A 20,490-nucleotide genomic window follows, 5' to 3' on the forward strand; every position below is an offset into this window, starting at 1 on the left:
AGACTACCCGTCAACGGTTGTTATGAACAGGCTCTTAATATACGTATTAGTAATAATTAGACACAATGAGTCTACTATTAGAGGATCTGTTTATACTTTCAATATTTATAGAAAAAGAAATAAATTTTATCTACTTGGATTCTGGACATGCTTCTTGACGAATAAAAATTTTATTAAACACTTGATATCAGCAGCTTCACAGTTTCCTTGAAAACAATAATTCTGTATTTTGGGGCAGAAAGACTAGTAACTAAGAAAATACTAAATGGCCGTTCATTATTTATATTTTCTTGAGTTAATTTGATCTTTTAGGTGGCTTGTTATGTATAACATATAAAAATGAATTACATGCGAAAATTGGCATTAAAATGTAAGTTATTCGTACAAAGTTCATGATTATCTTTACACATATATTTGAAGTAGATCCTAATCCATTAATTTTGCTACGTACCCTAACTTTAGTTTGTGCAGTTTTGCTGTTGTCTGTTTTTCTGTTTACCAGGATATTGTGAAATATTTTTTCTAACTTTTTTTAAACATCAGAAAAAAAAAAAAAAAAAAGCTTAGGAAATCTGAGAAAATAATCTCGTGTAAACGATTTTATAGATGTCCATGTATGTCGTTTTTTTTTTTTTTTTTTTTTTTTAAGGGATGGTGAAAAAAAGATAATAATAATACCCATTTTAAAAATGCACCTTATAACTTCTGAAAAAAGAGCCAAAGAATAATAGAACAAGAAAAAAAGTTTCTGAAATTCGAGACTATTATGTTCATTTTACTGTTATTAGGTTCATGTCTTGTGGATAGCAGTATTAAAATTTCAAAACAGTTTTTTGTTAATCAGAAGTAAATGATAAATAATATAAAGCTATTTCTTTACATTATTTATCATTTACTTGCAGAATCGCCCACTTAATGGTTCGTATCGATGTGTAGATGGACAAAATCGGGGTTAAAGTGCAGTATTTCCTTACTGTAATTTCTCGTGCAGTTACACTTAAGAAGGATTAGTCGCTGATCTTTCTACTTCACAAAATTTACCTGCATTGAATTTTGGTGGTCAAATTTGAATTTACTTTTCTCTCTTGAAGTTATGTCAAGCAATATATTTGTAACTAGAAGTTAAGTTTGACTTTAGGATAATTTGTCTTCATAGGAAAGTGCGTTTCTGAAATTTGTTGACAGTATTTAGTTGACCAATCATTGCAGAGATGAGGTGGCATTTTTTCCGAAGAAAGAAATTTTTTTAAAAATTATTATCAGAGAGTATATGAAAATTACCATAATGCAATTATATGTTCTTAAGGAATATCTGGATAAAATATAAGTAGTTAAAAAAAAAAGGGTGATTCATCTGGATTAATGTTAAAAAAAAAAAGTGAAATCGATCTGGCGGTTTTTAATTTTAATATTTCTTCTTGGCAGAAGAATTCACTTCCATTAGAGAATGTGCCATGCAGCAAAATGTGTGCAAAAATATGACAATGAAATTGTCCTTGTAATTCATAAGCTAATAAAATTGTTTTTTTGTAATGCAAATGAAAGAATCTTGAGAAAAAATAGGTGATTGATATAGAATTTTAGAGATAAGCTGAAGTCTGTTCATCCATTGTTAAGCATTAGTATGGTTATGCCATAATAATGGTTAACTCTCCTACAGCAACCCTCTATTTTTTTTTTTTTCCCCGCCGCCATTTTGTCTTCACGAAGTAAAGACATGTTTCTTTTCTTTTTATCTACTGAACACTTCTTACAACAATCTACTAGCCGAATTACACTTATGCTAGAAATTTTATCTAACAAAACTGCTTAATCATGACAAGTATTCACTGCAAAATTGGGAAAAAGTGCACAATACTATACTCCTTACGTGTTTTTCAAAATAACACATACACATAAACCATGTACACGTCGACTTATTTTTACTTAAAAAAACATCCCAGAATTACACAAAAATGGCATTGCGCACACTCTTCACTATATTCATGTACACTGCTTTTTTCTCATAAATTAGAAAAATTTCACGAAAATACATGACAATTTTCTGAACCTTTAAACCAGGTAAAAAGAACATATATGAAATCACCTGATCGCGAAAAAGTATATACCCTTTCCAAATATGAACATTTCCACATATAAAATATCCAAAAACTTTTACCTCTAAATCATCTATTATATTATAAACGTCACCAATGAATTCATACCGCAAGCATTACAAATACTTACGTGTCAAATATTTAAATTATTTCCATGCACGTTTACTTCAACTAAAACGTATACCAAATTCCTACAAACATAAAATTCACAAAATAACTATCATTTCATTAAAATATCGCTAAACCATGTACACGTCGACTTATTTTTACTTAAAAAAAAAATCCCAGAATTGCATAAAAATGGCATTGCGCACACTCTTCACCATATCCATGTACACTGCTTTTTTCTCATAAATTAGAAAATTTCACAAAAATGCATGACAATTTTCTGAATCTTTAAACCCATTAAAAAGAACATATATGAAACTACCTAATAACGAAAAAGTATATACCCTTTCCAAATATGAACATTTCCACGTATAAAATAAATAAAATATCCAAAAACTTTTACCTCTAAATTATCTATTATATTATAAACGTCACCAACGAATTCATACCTCAAACATTACAAATGGTTACAAATACTTAGTGTCAAATATTTAAATTATTTCCATGCACCTTTACTTCCACTGAAACGCATACCAAATTCCTACAAACATATAATTCACAAAATGACTATCATTTAATTAAAATATAATTAAATTCACAAACACTACTTAAATATAAATAAGCACATACATGAAATTAATAAAAATTAGCTCACAATCCTAATTACTTTAAACTAAATCATTGCTAATAACAATTTTCCAATAATACCATAAAAATAATATCCTCAAATAATTAAAAATACTAACTTACCTAATCTTCTTCAGGATCTTGATTACGTGGCCGATAAACTTTTCTTATTTCTTCCGCTAAATAAAAAGCAAGTGTATGTGCACCTGTTTCAGGATCTTTAAAATCATACTTATAGTTGTTCACAGCAAGGTACCAGGTAAAATAAATAACTTAATAAAACATCTTTACTTCTATATCGCACAACCTTAAAAAAACACCTATTACTACCCCTTTCAATCCCACTAAATACCCATTTCGAGTTCACTTTAGTTAGGGCCATGGGATCCAAAAATTAACCAACACTGTTTCACACAACACAGAATAAAGCTAAATACAAAATTTCCAGATTTCCCCCCTTTTCCGATTAAAGAACCGTAATTCGTCCATTAATATCACATGACATATCCCATGATCTCTCATTTCCCTCACACAAAATAATGCGTAATCGGAACTGAGTACCGCTCACATTATTACCAAAGTCCCAGGTAGTAACCTTTATCGCCTCCAAAATGTTGCCAAACTACCAGTTACCATATTCTAAAGATCAGCCAAGTGCTTAATCATGACGGAGATTAGGTGCGAAATTGGGAAAAAATGCAAAATCGCAAACTGCTTGCCGCGTTTTTAAGAATTGCACGTACACGGTAACCATGTACACGTCAACCTATTTTCACTTAAAAAATGTCGCAGAATTGCACAAAAATGGCATTGCGCACACTTTTCACTTTATCCATGTACACTGCTAAAGTCGGTACAACTCTAATATACGCCCTAATTTCACCAAATGTGGCTATATGTGTTCTGCGCTGGTTTTTGGCGCGATTGCGTGTTCTATGGCAACCCTGTTGACGTTGAAAAATCTTTCGCTGGAGCTCGTTGGTTCGCCTCTGTGTCTGAGAAGATGGGAGGGAAAGATAAATTGGTAGTTGTTGAATTGAAGTTCGGCAAAAGGAAATATGATTGTGGCTATCCTTTTGAGAGGTAGTGGGTATTTGGAAGTGTGGAAAGAGGGTCTGGGAGATTATTTTTAATGGCAGTGCATGATAGAAGTAGGGATTTGTAATTTTATTTATTTGTGAACCATAGTATAAATTTTCTGGATAGTGTGTCTGGCTGTCATGTAAATACGATAGTGATTACGTGGCGGCATGTTAAAGGCGGTATGAAATTTATATTTCTGCTATTCGAAAACGCATTAATTCATGGTAAGTGCATTTTATTTTATCCTTGTTCTTATTTTGTAGAATGCTATGTTCATTGGTTCTTTAGTATGAATTTCTGTCCTTATTGTTGTTTTTTTTAAATTGTTTGAAATTTATTTTAGTTTATTTTGTTGTTTAGTGTCTAGACTGTACAATTCGTAGATGTTTTTTAAAGTTGAAACAGAACGGTGTGTACATGGTATTATTTGAAATTTATTGTTGTTATGTTATTTTATTAAAGCGAGGAGTGCGTAGATCGTAGATTCCTTCCTTGCCTAAATTGTGCAATTTGTAGAATTTTTTATAAGTTTAAACAGGATGCTGTGTACATGGTATTCTTTGAAATTTGTTGTTGTTATGTTATTTTATTAAAGCGAGGAGTGCGTAGATCGTAGATTCCTTCCTTGCCTAAATTGTGCAATTTGTAGAATTTTTTATAAGTTTAAACAGGATGCTGTGTACATGGTATTCTTTGAAATTTGTTGTTGTTATGTTAATTTATTAAAGCGAGGTGTGCGTAGTTTGTAGATTCGTTCGTTGCCTACATTGTGCAATTTGTAGATTCTTTTAAAGTTAAAACATGTCGCTGTGTACATGGATTCTTGTCAAATATTTTTGGTTAGAAACTTTACGTTTTTGCTATCTATAAATTTTTTGTTTTTGTTTCAGATTTTTAGCTAAATTGTGTGTTCAAAACGTAGTTTTTGCATGTGCGAAAAACGCGTTTTTGGAGACATTTTAGGCTAAAAGTTCAAAATGTAGACAAAAAATTTAGATAGTAATATGGCATCGTGAAGTTTCTCGCCAAAAATATTTGGCGACTTGAGGGCGCATATCAGAGTAGTTCCCTAAAGTCCTAGCTAGTAACATTTATTGCCTTACCAAAATGTCGCCAAACTAACTGTTACAGTCAAAAGTCGTTAATCCGGACTCGTCGGGACTTCAGCGATTCCGGATTATCGATTTTTACGAATTATAGATCATCAGTTTAAATCTGGTAAGATGGCATGCAGAAATTATAAAATTAAAAATATGAAACCGTAATTTATGAAATAAAGAACAATTATGATCTAAAGGGTATCAAAATTTACAAAAAAAAAAGCTTAATATTTATTTGTTTACTTTATTAAACATTTCTTTCAATGTAAGTTGTTTAAGTTGCTTCATTTTTTATGTGATAATACATTCTCTTTAATTCTATAAACAGACATAATTTCTTGTTCAGTTACAAAGTTCCGCTGTTCAAGTCCTATAATTGCTGTGTCGAGAATACCGACTAATTTGTCAATCGAAATTTTTTCGTTTTCAATAACCTCTGTGTCACTTTCTTCACTATCAGAAGCGAATTATAATGACGAGGAACTTGATTTAAATCATATCAAAGACGGAGTACATCGAGATGAAGTACTACATTTAGTAAGGAATTATAAGCCAAATGAAATAAAAACATCTGCCCTGAAGATAAGGATAGTGCTGACAGATCAACTTCCAATTCATTGCGTACCGCGCCGTTAAAGATAAACAAACGTTAAAGTTTAGATAAACAAAGGATATGCCTTTATCCATTTTTTGCAGCAATTCCACTTTTTGTTTAATGGATTTCAAAACATACTTTCGCTTTGTAGATCCTTTACATATTAGTAAATATATATCAGAAATTCTATTTGACATAATCGAAAGTTCAAGCTTACTTTTATAAAATTGCTCTAACAGTCTGCAAAACATAATAAGTGGAATCCAATTCGAAGATTAAGGAACAACACAATCTGCAACATTAACTGAATTTGATAATTTTAACTTAGCTTATACCGTCCATTATACATTAAACGCGCATTCGTAAACGTATTTTGCGCACGCGTATTCGCAGCCGTAAGGGTCTTACGCGCATGCATCAAAGCGTCGGAATGTTTGTAGCTTTGAGGTCCGGATTATAGATCATTCCGGATTATGGTTGTCCGAATTAATGACTTTTGACTGTACCATATTCCAAAGATTAGCCATGCAGGGTTACAGTTTCAATGGAATTTACAAAGAAATCCAAGTTTTTTTTTTTTTTTTTTTTTTTTTCAATTTTTTCTGGAGGCAAAATTCTATGGCTATTCTATGGCTATCCATATGGCTATTGGAATTGAGCATAAATTTTTCTTATTAGCCTATAAGACGAATTGGAAAAGGTAAGATAGATAAGTGTCATTTCAGAGTCAACGTAAGTACAACTTCGGAATTCCTATACCTGGTACTCACTTAGTAAAAACAGAGTTTTCATCAATCAGATTTTTGGAATTCTTCTGTTTTATAGGCAGTTCAGCATTCAGAATAAGTTGTCTTTTTTTTTTTTTTTTTTTTTTTTTTTTTTTTTTCCCCCTCTATTTTCTGTGATTGCACTGAATAAAGGTGTGGTTTTTCAGTTGGGCACTGCAACAAGAAAGTTCTCTTTTGTTATCTGGCTGATACCATGAAAAGTACATCTAGGTGACAGAACGTGGCTAGCATTATATTTCTTTTTAAGAACAGGCTTTCATCAATCTCTATGATTAAGTCTTCACTACCTATTTTTTTATTTTCATTAATCTGCATCTCATAGATCCATATTTTTCTCATATAATTGTTTAAGGCTATATCAGCTATGTTGAATACTTCCTTGCAGAATTTTATTGATGTCATTTTCTCAGACAGCAATAGATGAATATGATAACAGTTAACAAATGCCAATCTACTTGCTGCAAACCAGTTGTCGACTTTCATTTCCACCAATTCCTGTCTTTTGAATATCACCATGCACTCTTCGATTGACTTATATAAAACTTTATCTTGTGTTAATATGGTGGTATATTGTATATACATGGCAGAAACCTGTCATTATATTGTACCATATGGAAAGAAGAAAGTAAGCATCACTGTAAGAAATTAATAGCATCATGTTTACTGTTTGTTAGATCCCAGAGACCCATGATCGAACTATCTGGTTGTAATGAAAGTTTTCCATTAGAAAACATTCTTAATAAAGTTAGGGAAAAAAAACATGAAAACAGTACCTTTAGTGCAGGTAGTAAATAACCACCAAAATTGATGATTTTCTGAAAATGTTTTGGTAGTTTTTCAAAGCCTTTGGCCCAGAAACTTAGTGGAAGCAAGTCCAAAAACAGATCAACCTCATTTTAGACATCCTGTGCAGAATGGAAGATCATACCAGCAAGATATAGCTACAGGTGGGAAAAAAGGTAGAAATCCGAAGGAACGATCTTGGGGCTATATGGTGGGTGTTGCTTTTGCGTTGATATTTGAGCAGATTAGTACAGGCCCGAACATGTGTGTCTTTATCAACTTGAGTCAGCTCTTGCGGCACACAGGGATTAAACTTGTATGTCAAGTTTATGTGATGCATAGCACGACTAATAGACATGGAACAAACGTCTTAACTCTTTAGCAAGTTCTCAAGTGGTTGCATACTGATCTTCTTCCACAAGTTCTCACAGGTGGGCTCGCCACCATCAGTAGAATGGCTAGAGTGCTCGGCTTCTTGAATATTATAGTCCTTGTTTTTGAATTTTCAGTACGAAACCTTCAGCTTCGTATAATACAACATTAGTACCTAAAGCTATACACATGATTTGGTGACATTCTGTGCTGACTTTTTGCAGCAGAACTGGAAGTATCTGGTAGCATGATAGTTTCATTTCATACACATTGTACTTATACCAATATATATTTATTTCAGTACACAATGTTCGAAGCAAGTGTGTTTCTTTCAAACGGCAAAAATCATTTGACAAAATAGGATTAAACATGCCAATGTGAACTGTTAGTGCAGACGATATTTGCTGTGGTGGAAAACTTTCGTTAAAACCCAATATGAAACTCCGTTCTTAAAACTATAGCTTATGGACATTCTTAAAACTTAGTGACATCGTATGATTTTAACAGCAATTAATTTGTGTTGTGATTCCAAAGTTGGTAACTAATTGTTCTTTTTTGGTGAATTTTAGTTTTTTCTCCATTAGCACACCTGTATCTTGATATTATGAATAAGCAAGAAGAATGATCATTGTTCTGTTATTTTTTCTTTGTAATATTTTCAGTTTTTTTTTTTTTTTTTTTTTTAATGAAAAGGATCAATATAGATTTTGCAGTTTTGTAATTGCGAAATGACAAAGAGTTACAATTAGCTACTTGCAAAACATCTGGGATAATATTGTGCTTAATAAATTTTGTTAGAAAATATTTTAACTTAGTCTGTGCGGTGTAGCTAGCTGTAGGGATTAAAATATTTAACTTAGTCTGTGCAGTGTAGCGAGCTGTAGGGATTATTAAAAGGAAATATTGACTCTTTTGTATGTATGCCGCAGTTTGCTTTTGTATTATGACACCTATCTCTTTGCATCATTTATCTCTTTATCTTTGCAGGAGGATCATCCATTAATCTATGATCTATTTTAAATTATCAAAAATATCTAATAGCTAACTAAAAGCCAGGTCAGTGTAAACACTCACCTGGCCTTTGATCTTTGCATAATAATTTTGTGCACAAACACATGTTACAAGGGTGAATTTTAATTTTATAGTTTTTCTCCATTTCATAACATAGTTCTTGAGACAGGTATTTTAATTATGCAAACAAACATCTTGGGATAAATATTCTAGTGAAAACTTTTTGTTTTGAAAGATTCTTCAAAAACTTGCTTTCTAAGCCAAATTGACCTTGTATTCTTTTCCTTGAGTATTTTACTGTTTTCTTACTTTTGGTTCAAACATGTTTCTACCTTCGAGTTTTTTAGTCAAAGTGTAATATTTTTTATTTTATTCTTTCAGGAAAATTTTGTTAGCAGTTGGGTAATTTTATGTAGCAACTTTATAGGGTTCCTCACTTTGTAAATGCTAAGTTACAGTTGAACATGAAGTATCTTAAGAACTGCTAAGCGAATAATCGCTTAAGTTCGTGTGACAAGAAACAACAAGATGGAAGAATAACTAACCCTTTATTATTCAAATAAGATTTAACAGAACTCTGTCTTGGAGTGTACAATAAAAGCCGACACTTGGGCTTGAACTTAAGAGGCTAAGAAATAAACTAAAACTAATCTAAACTAAAGAGATAAAGCCGAAGCTATCAAGATTCTAACCGAGTCATCCCCTTAACGCTAATTGACTGCGAAGCTATCAAGGGCCTGAGTACGGCCAAGCGTAATAACAGCTTTGGGAGAGAGTAGCCAAGAAAGCAGGTGCACACAAATCAGAAACTATTCTCTCTAACTCAGCAAGTAGAACTTCGCGGTTAAATACCGCTCTTCCTCATTATGTATTCAGAGTGATTCTAAAACTACGTTCCGGCCGTAAGTAGTAAGTTGAAGTTAAGAATTTGACAGGAAAGGAACTTTAACTGTTAATAAAATTAACATAATCCTTACAACTTAATGAATAAAACTTTATAAATTGTTTTTATTACTAATATCTTTTCTGTATATTTTTCAACAGGTGTGTTTTTTTTTTTTTTTTTTTTTTTTTTTTTTTTTTTCCCAATGCACATTGAAAAAAAAATAATTATTCATTTCAGATATTAAGAATCCTTCAAAATATGCACATGTACTATTGAGAAGTCCAGCAGCTGTTTGTTCAACATTTTCTAATGAAAATTTTTATCGAAAACAGTCAAGTTATATCCCTAATAGTGCGCAGAGTATAATTCTAGATGATGTCCAGTCTGAGGAAGAGGAAAAAATTTCAAAAGGTAAAATGTATTCAAATTTCTTTCTTTCTTTTTTTTTTTTTTTTTTTTTTTTTTTTTTTTTTTTTTTGTTATTTGAGAAAAAAGAGGTTTTACATCATATTAATATTATTGAACAGAATTTATGAAGGTGCAGAAAGTGAAGATTAAACTATGTTTCTTCTTTAATTCAAAGATTATCATTAGAAATGTGTTGTATCAATCTTCTATTAAAGGATGTATTAATGAATTTTACAGTTGGCAAAAAGTCTATAGAAGTCATGATTTGTTTTAATGTTTTGGCATTTTATGTTTTTAATATCAGACAAATATGTTGGTATGTTTTCCTTTGACTCTCTTTTATATTTTATACTGTTTATATTCTAATACAACAACTGAACGAAATGTTTAATAAAGTAAACAAATAAATATTAAGCTTTTTTTTTGTAAAATTTGATACCCTTTAGATCATAATTGCTCTTTATTTCATAAATTACAGTTTCCGTAATCCGGAATCGCCGAAGTCATGACGAGTCCGGATTATAGACTTTCTACTGTATTTCACTTTATTGGTTTAGATTTTAATAGCAGAATCAGCCTTATAAGATGAAAATTGCAAGTCATAATAAAATTCCCCGAATCATGCCATCTTCAGTAGTTGGGATCACAAGAGTTCCCTCTGATACCCCATTGCAAATGAGTGAGAAAACTCACTTAATTTATTTCTTATAAGGTATATGATTGTAGAACACATCGTGCTTTTTCCTGTAGTGAATTGAGCAAACTTGATGAAATAAATTAGAGCCATATTTTAAGAAGCTGGCTAGGTTATTGCTATATTAAAAAAAAAATATCCAGCCCATGTGCAATATTGCCTATTAGTGCTTTTCTGTATGATTTATATGATGAATATGATTCTGAATTTAAAATTATATGCAGAGGGGGTTCACACATTTTTGGAGCGATTTCAGGGCTGTTTAATAAATGTTTAAAATCTAAAGAGTTTTTTTTTTAAAGGCTCACTCTGATAGTCTTTTCTCTGGACTCCTGATTTCCATGATAGATTAGTTCCATTCAATTATTTCCACGATAAAAGGACTTTTTGTAAAATCTCCAGGAGGGTTGATTTCCATTTCTGTGGTATTACTTCCCAGAGTTAAAAAAAAAGCTCTTTTCAAGATACCAAAGCCACATAGTCTATAAATGAAACATCTTGGGATTTCACAGGAATATATTTTTAAAATATATACAGTCAAAAGTCGTTAATTCGGACACCCATAATCTGGAATGATCTATAATCCAGACCTCAAAGGTACAAACTTTCTGCGCATGCGTCGCGTTGACGCTGCGCATAGGCGTTTAAGCGCACGCGTAAGACCTTTACGGCTGCGAATATGCGTGTGCGCATGCGCATAATACGTTTACAATTGCATGTTTAGTGTATAACGGACAGTATAAGCTAAGCTAAAATGATCTAATTCAGTTAATGTTGCAGATTGCGTTGTTCCTTAATCTTCGAATTGGATCCGGCTTATTATTTTTTGCAGACTCTTAGAGCAATTTTATAAAAGTAAGCTTGAACGCGATTATGTCAAATAGAATTTCCAATATATATTTGCTACTATGTAAAGGATCTACAAAGCGAAAGTATGTTTCGAAGTCCATTAAACAGAAAGTGGAATTGCTGCAAAAAATGGATAAAGGCATATCCTTTGATTATCTAATCATTCCGAAATATGTTTATCAATTTCACGCTGCTCTGCAGGGGGAGGGAAACGACGCGGCATGCAATGAATTGGAAGTTGATCTGTCTGTCAGCACTATCCTTATCTTCAGGGCAGATGTTTTTATTTTATTTGCCTTATAATTCCTTACTAAGTGTAGTATTTCATCTCGATGCACTCCGTCTTTGATATGATTTAAATTAAGTTCCTTGTCATTATAATTCGCTTCCGATAGTGAAGAAAGTGACACAGAGGTTATTGAAAACGAAAAAATTTCGATTGACAAATTAGTCGGTATTCTCAACACAGCAATTATAGGACTTGAACAGCAGAACTTTGTAACTAAACAAGAAATTATGTCTGTTTAATAGAATTAAAGAGAAAGTATTATCACATGAATCGAAGCAACTTAAACAACTTACATTGAAAGAAATGTTTAATAAAATAAACAAATAAATATTAAGCTTTTTCTTTTTGTAAATTTTGATACCCTTTAGATCATAATTGTTCTTTATTTCATAAATTACGGTTTCGTATTTTTAATTTTATAATTTCTGCATGCCATCTTACCAGATTTAAACTGATGATCTATAATCTGGAAAAATCGATAATCCAGAATTGCCGAAGTCCCGACGAGTCCGGATTAACGACTTTTGACTGTATATGCAATATATGTATCAGTGTTAATTTTTTCAAAGGAATGCAGTAGTTCTTTTCAAAGTATGACTTTGCTTTGCAAGGCATGACTTTCAAAGTTGCTTTTTCTTATTTAAGTTTCAGTCTTTGAAAGTCATTGGGATAAAGAAGTGGAATTTCTTCTAGATGGTTAGAGAGAAGGGTATCCTTTGTATTATCGGGAAGTTGTTTTTTCATTTATCGTTAAATTGTTATTTCGTTTATGGTAGCCTGAGTAGTTGAATGTTATGGAAATCTTGTTATGATGTAATCAGTTGCATGATTGTGGTAAATTTGTAAGGGCTTGTGTGTTGTGTTGGTTAGGAAGTATAGTGTTTGTTTTGTGGTTTAGATGGTAAAATGCCTGAATGTGGTAAGATTAATTTGAAGTTTCTGTATGGTTTGGAAAGAAAGGAGAAAAGAGCATTGCTTGACTGGTGTGTAAATAAATGTTTATTTAGTAGTCATTATTAAGTGTCTTGTTTGTAGGAAGGAAATGCATATGATCAATAATAACGGTGCTACGGAGGATATTTTTTACTCTTATTTTGTGAATTTATGTAGCGATGCCAGTATACAGATTCTAGTTCAGATAATTTTCGGAAGTTTTTGGATGCTGTTACGGAATCTTGTTTGACTGAAGACATGTTAATTTGTAAATAAGTTAAGTGGATATTTCCTCTGTGTAGTGCAAAGATGAATGTCCTTTTTCATGTTATTTCTTTGTTTGATTTAAAATTTAGTTTATTGAGATTATATATTTTTTTGTTGGCTGCTCCTTTGATTTTTTAAGTGAAAATAGATTGATGTGTACATGGATAAAGTCAAGAGAGTGCACAATGCCAAGTTTGTACAATTCTCTGATGTTTTTTTTACATGGATACTGAGTTTGTGCAATTCTTTGTCGTGTTGTTTTGTGCCGCTACACAAGCCAAAATAACAAGACCTTGCACAAACTCGGTATCTATGTACCGCCAAAAATTGCCAATTTTTTTGCCAAGGGGTACCTGTAAATATATTTTTACCCTTCTATACACATATTGGATGTAAATATTTCTCTTGGTGAAACATTAAGTTGATTTTAACATTTTCTTCTTATTTTTAATTTACCGTTGTTAGAGAATCAAGCGATGATTATAAAACCTTTACTGAAACTATCTTTGCATTGACGAAACCATGTTTGTACATTTTTTTCTTTATTTTTAATAATAAATAGACTTTTTTTGTTGTAGTCTTTTTGGTAAGCCCATGCTTCAGCAAAAGTCATTGTGTGTTTTCATTTATCTCATACCCTGTATGTTTTTCATACAGGGTTTTACAAATTATTTTCCATTGAGCTATATGACTTGGTGAAACTCGGTGAACATAATGCTTAAGTAACAAATCTTGGTTTGTTGCTACAGATGTATTTAAAGACTTTGCAACTGATTTCTGCATTGGTGGGTTCTTACTTGCTATCAATTAGTTTTTAAAACAAATTTTGTATCTTTTTTGGGTATTCGTTTGGAGTCATCTTTCCATGTAAAATTAATGACTGATGATTTGTCTCCTTCCAATCAATAATGTTGCTTATTTTGCCTTTCAAAATTTTAATACCTTACATTTCACATTTTTGAAAAATGGAATAGGAATATTTCTCTTCAGAAAGGGCAAAATTTATCCTTCAGTCCACAACTCATTTACATGAGACATTTTGAAAGAAGAATAAATTTAAAAGTAGCAGATAATATTTCTTATTTTAAATAATAAGCTGTTGCCCAAGATTTTTATTAAAAGATGTTTGCTTTTTTAAAATTCTATATTGAAATTGTTCTAAAATGTGTAAACACCCTCTGTATATGCACACATATATTTAATGATCAACCTTGCAGTTAGGTATTCATTGAGAAATAAGGTTCAACTTATATATCTTTTACCTGTGTCATATCGAGAATGCTGTTCAAGGTATCCCACAGAATATTCACCGAGGAGACAGCTAACAACATATAAGTAATCACACATTACATGAGAACTAAATCAGCAAATTCAATTTCAGTCTGGCAGTTGCTTACTGTATCCACCATACCATATAAGGAAAAATTTAAAATTATGAACACAGTAATTCATCACATGCTAGTAAGATGACTACATTGTGCTCGTCAGTGAGCTTAAATAAATTCAAAAACTTTAATTTCATGTAAATTATAAATAGTAAATTTTAGATTTGATGATTATATGCAAACTTGAACTTCAATAATTGACAAGATTCCATTTTTATTTTGCATTAGTGGCTAGAAAATCTTTCTTAACACGAGTAAAGTGACCACATTTTCACTGAGAAAAAGCGGGACAAGGCGAGAAATATAATTTAGTTATGAAAGCAGACCAATAATTCAAAAAAGTATATTTTATTGTATACATTCATATATTTGTCTATAAATATACAAAAATGTATTTATTATTAATTATTTGTAACTATAAAAATATTTGTAAAAAACAATAATTTGAACATTATGAATTTTAATTAATTAACATTTTTTATTTAAAAAGCTATGATTTTCTTTCATGGTCATATTTTTGAGCCAAGTGCAATATATTCAGATCATTTATTGAAATGTTGTGAAATTTCTCACATGAATTGGTCAAATCGATTAATATAGATTTTAAAGTTTTAATGTTCAACTGCATTTTTTCAGTTGTCCATATTTTAATGGTACTAGAAAAACACTTTCTGTTGTTGCATTTGTTCCTGGAAGAGAGAGCGTGTATTCTACAGTTTACAAAATATTTTGATAAGGAATATTATTCTGTTTAAAATGAAGGAATAACTCTGTCCATTTTTTGTCTGTTTGCACATTTGCAGACAACCAACATTTAATGTTTTCATTAGTAACGTATTTTCTTACCAATGACACCTCATCAAAAAGATCATTTTCGCAAATATTACTTTTCGGAAAATGGTTACTAGTATATTCAAAAGATTTTTCCACATATTCCCATAAAATCTCCCTTTTTTAATGTCACCCAGTGAAAATTTTGAATATCCCTGAAATGAACTGTCCATTCTTCAAGATATTTCAAGCAGTTATTATAAAAATTTCTGACTTCTTTCAGAAAATCAACTTGTCGTTTAATGGCACTTTTTTCTTCCAACCTAGTCATGTCCTTTCGAATAAATAAAGAAATGTAATCGTTATCAATTCTGTCTCGCAATTTTGTTTTTAAATTATTGATTTCATTTGACACTTCCATGTAATTGAAATTTTGTCCCCTTTAAAAATTTTCACAGCATTGCGAAATAAAACTGCTTGGTTGTGGATGAACTGAAGCCAAATTTGTGTTATGTCATTTTCAAAAAAAGAGCTGCAATATTCTTAGACATTTATCTTGTGATAAAAAGTATGATTTTAATAGTTTGTATAATTTAAAAATATTTTCTACAGCTGTTAATAGAGCTAGCCATCATGTTCACAAAATTCCTTCAAACTTTCAACACTCACAGAACATATGTTACAGTGAAAGACCGAAATTGGAGATTGTCGACTTTCACTGAAGAATGTCAACATTGACCAAATATGTCGGTGAAAAATCGAATATTGCATTACATTCGGACCGTCATTGGTGTATGTCGACAATCACAGATATGCTCTGGTGTAGGTTGAAAAGAGAGGAGTACATGTACACACTGTCATTGCAAAAGGAAGTGTTCCACAAATAAATGCAGTTTTAAAAGCAAGGGCCTCTTGTGCAATTCAAAGTGTCATAATAGCTTAAGTTGTTGTAATAAATAAGATTTGAATCACCTAATTTAGTAAGTTTTTAACTTCTATTATTTTCCTTTCTCATTTTGAATGTAATGTGTGTTTTAAGTACTTAAGTTCTTATTTTAAGTCTGAAGTGCGTTTTTTCGCGACTGAATTATGGAGAAGAATATATAATATTCTTATATATTCAACATTCACCATTATTACATGGTGAATGTCGATATTTACCGGTGTAAGTCAGAAATAAGAGGATTTGGAAAATATTTCAGACATACATTAAGCAACTATGTGAATGTTGACATTCACTGGTAAAAGTCGACGTGCTCCAGATTTCGGTGTTTCACTGTAACACATATATATACAGTACAAAGTCCGTGATCCGGACTCGTCAGGACTTCAGCGATTCCGGATTAGGGGTTTTTCCAGATTATAGCTCATCAGTTTAAAGATGGCATGCAGAAATTATACAGTTAAAAATATGAAACCATAATTTTTGAAATAAAGAGCAATTATGATCTAAAGGGTATCAAATTTTACAAAAGAAAAGCTTAATATTTATTTGTTTACTTTATTAAACATTTCTTTCAACACGCGCATGCGTAAAGCATACATTACGCAATGTATGTGCATTCTTTACCAGCATGCATAATGTATGCGCATTCTCTACGCGCATGCATAAAGTTTGTGGCTTTGAGATCCGGATTATAGATCATTCCGGATAATGGACATCCAGATTACAGACTTTGTACTGTATATAAATACGAATAAATTTTTGCAATAATATTCTCAACATCAACTGGAAGTAAGTCAGATGCTGTTTGAATAGTATTGTGTAGAATGTATGCTGCACAACCTACTCCAATAATTTTTTGGTGGAAATGTTAAGTTTCGTAAAAACGTTATTGATGCCTCTTCTAGCTTTTCCACCAAAATTTGCGTTACTGTTATCCGCATAATAGGCAATAATTTTATTGTTCAAATTATTCTTTATTAGAATAGTACTTATTGAATCAAAAATTATTTATGAAGTTTCACCCGGCAATAAAACAAAATGTAATAATGTAATTTTAATTCCTGTTTCTGAATAAAAAAAAAATCTAACAATTATGGGAAATAATTTTAAACTTTTGTAATTGGAAGCATCAGAATATATGGAAATAAATGTGAATTTATCTAATTCTTTCTGCAGTTGTGAAAACGAATATGGTGAAAACACATTTCAAATAATTGCTTCTGTTTTCATCCTTGCACATGCAAATTTTTTGTTGTACGATGTTTTGATCATTTGCGACATACAATCCATTGATCTGAAACTTTGATTGTGGTTTATGGTGCAGAAAGCAAATAGTCCTTCAGCTAATGTTAGCTGTTCCTCTGTGTTGTCAAAGCTCTGCGAAAAAAACTGCTCCATTTTAGAGGAGGAATCGGCATTATTCAAAAATCTTCTGTGCCCCCTAGATGTTTAGTAATATCATTTTTTCCGCCATGTGAGACCAAAAATTCAGTTTTGTATTTATCACACCATACCATATACAGTACAAAGTCTTTAATCTAGACTCGTCGGGACTTAGGTGATTCCGGATTAGGGGTTTCTCCAGATTATAGATCTTCAATTTAAATCTGGTAAGATGGCATGCAGAAATTATAAAATTAAAAATATGAAACCGTAATTTATGAAATTAAGAGCAATTATGATCTAAAAGGTATCAAAAATTTAGAAAAAAAAAAAAGCTTAATATTTATTTTTTTACTTTATTAAACATTTTTTTCAATGTAAGTTGTTTAAGTTGCTTCGTTTTATGTCCTAATACCTTCTCTTTAATTCTATAAACAGACATAATTTCTTGTTCAGTTACAAAGTTCCACTGTTCAAGTCCGGTAATTGCTGTGCTGAGAATACTGACTAACTTGTCAATTGAAATTTTTTCGTTTTCACTAACCTCTCTGTCACTTTCTTCATGCCTTTATTCATTTTTTGCAACAATTCCACTTTTTGTTTGATGGACATCGAAACATGCTTTCATTTTCTAGATCCTTCGGCAGCTCCAGAATTGGAAACTCTTTTCGACATAATCGAAAGTGCAAGCTTACTTTTTATAAAATTGCTCTAACAGTCTGCAAAAAATAATAAGCCGGATCCAATTAGAAGATTAAGGAACAACGCAATCCGCAACGTTCACTGAAATAGATAATTAGATAATTTTAGCCTAGCTTAGTTTATACCGTCCGTTATACATTAAACGCGCATGCGTAAACGCATATGCATTTACGCATGCGCAGAAAGTTTGTAGCTTTGAGGTCTGGATTAAAGACTTTTGACTGTAGTTGCTGTGGTGATAAGATCAATATTTCATTGTACGTGTGAATTACCAAATTGCCAATTTCTACAATTTTGCCTTTTGACATGACTTATCTCCTTTAATTTATCTTTCAAATTATAATTTTATTACTTAATAAATTGAGTTATTTGAAAGTAATTAGCACATTTCTTAATAATTTAAAAGAATATTTTATTTTTAATTATACATCCTAATAACTTTTATGAGCATTTATACCATTATTCTCATAAATAAGAGATACTGTATATGGTGTATCTTGATGCAGAATCATTTGATTTTGTTTTGCTTTAGTAGTGTAAAGTAAAGGACAAACATTGGATGATTCTATGTGTATTTTTTTATTTTTTGTGTTTGCCTAGCGAAACTATTATTTTAAATTACTTGCATTTATTGTAGGAACAGTCATTATAGCTAAACATTTTGGAGGTTTTTCTAATATTTTTTGCTTTTATCTGCAAAACTACAATCATAATACAAATTTGAAATTACCAGAAAATGATGCTGTGCTTTAGATTGTGGGTTTTTATATATATATTACTTTATTATTTGATACTTTCCTCGCATGTTAATAGATCATGGTATGGCCCATTGGGAAACAAAGTAACTCATGCGTAAGAAGAGACTGGATAAAGCTGGTGTAAAACAGATATTAAATTTTTTGGTACTTTTCCATTTTGCCAGCGCAAGTCTCGCCAAGCAGACTTTATTGACGACAACACACAGTATACACATAAATTATGTTAACAAATGTTAGTTCTGTGAAATTTTTATTTTGAAGGCATAAACATTTTAATATAATTCAAAATTTTGTAAAAAGACATTAATTTAAGAATTTACTATGCTTTCATGGTACAATATTCGCCATTTCATATCACGTGATCCCAAGTGATCTCATCTCAGGTAAACTACACTACAAAAATCTAATTCTGTTAGTAATTATCTACATTAATTTCAAGTTAAATCTTAATTTGGAATACAAGTACAAGAATTATTTCAATTCGTACGAATAGCTTACTCAGAAATTATATAAAACCTCAGTGCTTTACTTTGCTAGTGCATTCTCATTAGAAGTGATGAATTTAACCCTTGACTTTTCTGAGTTTTTGCCTTTGGGTTACATCCTAATTGACTTAATTATTGCGAATGGGCTTAGGATATAAAATTGAACTATCTGGTAAAAATTCTATGTAATTGTATGCCAGTATTGAAAGAAACAATCAATCAGTCTGATAAGAAAAGGCTGTGACTTGTTTTGAAAATGAGGCATAAAAGGTTACCAGTGAGGATATTCCATTTGGCATCGGTTGTACCATTTTTGGTGACTTTATCGCTTGCGCCAGCAAAATGGAAAAGTACCAATTTTTCATTCTTATCAATAATATATAATCATTTTTCATTCTTATCAATAATATATAATGTAATAAGATATCTGATAATTGAATATCTTATTACATTTTTTAGACTCTTGCATCCCAGATGTGAAAATATGCTATTTTAGTGTACGAGGGGCTATTTAATTATCTGATATACTTATTTAAACCATTTAGTTTTTCCTTATTTTGGTGAATTCTATTCTTAGCTTTTTTAAAAATAGATATTTGATGATATTTTTATTTGTAATTTTTTTTAGAGGTGATATCAAAAATCAATGACCAAATAAAGAACAAAACCCATAGTCGCCTTTTTGCAGTTATTCAGCTTTGTGAAAGAAAATTTAAAATAACTGATGAAGATATTATTGCTGTTGGATCATTTTTTCCTGCCGGTGTTGGAGACAAAATTCGTCTGGAGAAAGTATGACCTTTAAAATGTTAAATTTATTCATGAATTTTTAAAGATTATTTTCTATTCTTACTATCCATTTCATTTTCATATATTTATTTAAATGCTAGTGTAGATTTGACTGCATGAAATACAAGTAATATGCAGATAATCCTCCCAAATGGTTTTCTGTTGTGATGCAATATATATTCTGTATATTCCGAACTTCTGATTATTTATGTCTGAATCAGCCATCTGTAGGTAAATAATAATTAAATAAAAAGAAGTTTAGAATAAGTTCTTAAGACTGATATTTGAAGAATTTTATGTTATTTTGATACAGTGAATTTCATTGAATAAAGGATTTCCTAGAGAGGAGTTAAAGAAGTAAACAGAAATTGATATTTGGAGG

At 30.9% G+C, this 20,490-nt stretch overlaps 1 protein-coding gene across 1 annotated transcript in view; it reads left to right on the plus strand.

The window, feature by feature from the left end:
* The first annotated feature begins 213 nt into the window (after window positions 1-213).
* mRpL21 (mitochondrial ribosomal protein L21) overlaps window positions 214-20,490 on the plus strand; it is a 34,140-nt gene continuing 13,863 nt past the window's right edge. Inside the window, exons 1-3 of the mRNA XM_035357189.2 lie at window positions 214-370; window positions 9,687-9,860; window positions 19,948-20,111. Coding sequence (XP_035213080.1) covers window positions 340-370; window positions 9,687-9,860; window positions 19,948-20,111 — 369 coding nt within the window. The 5' untranslated portion in view covers window positions 214-339. The remainder of the gene's footprint in view (window positions 371-9,686; window positions 9,861-19,947; window positions 20,112-20,490) is intronic.

This window comes from Stegodyphus dumicola, chromosome 10 (assembly GCF_044657685.1).
Source record: "Stegodyphus dumicola isolate Sdum_Otavi_A_Nest chromosome 10, ASM4465768v1".
Classification (NCBI taxonomy): Eukaryota; Metazoa; Arthropoda; class Arachnida; order Araneae; family Eresidae; genus Stegodyphus; species Stegodyphus dumicola.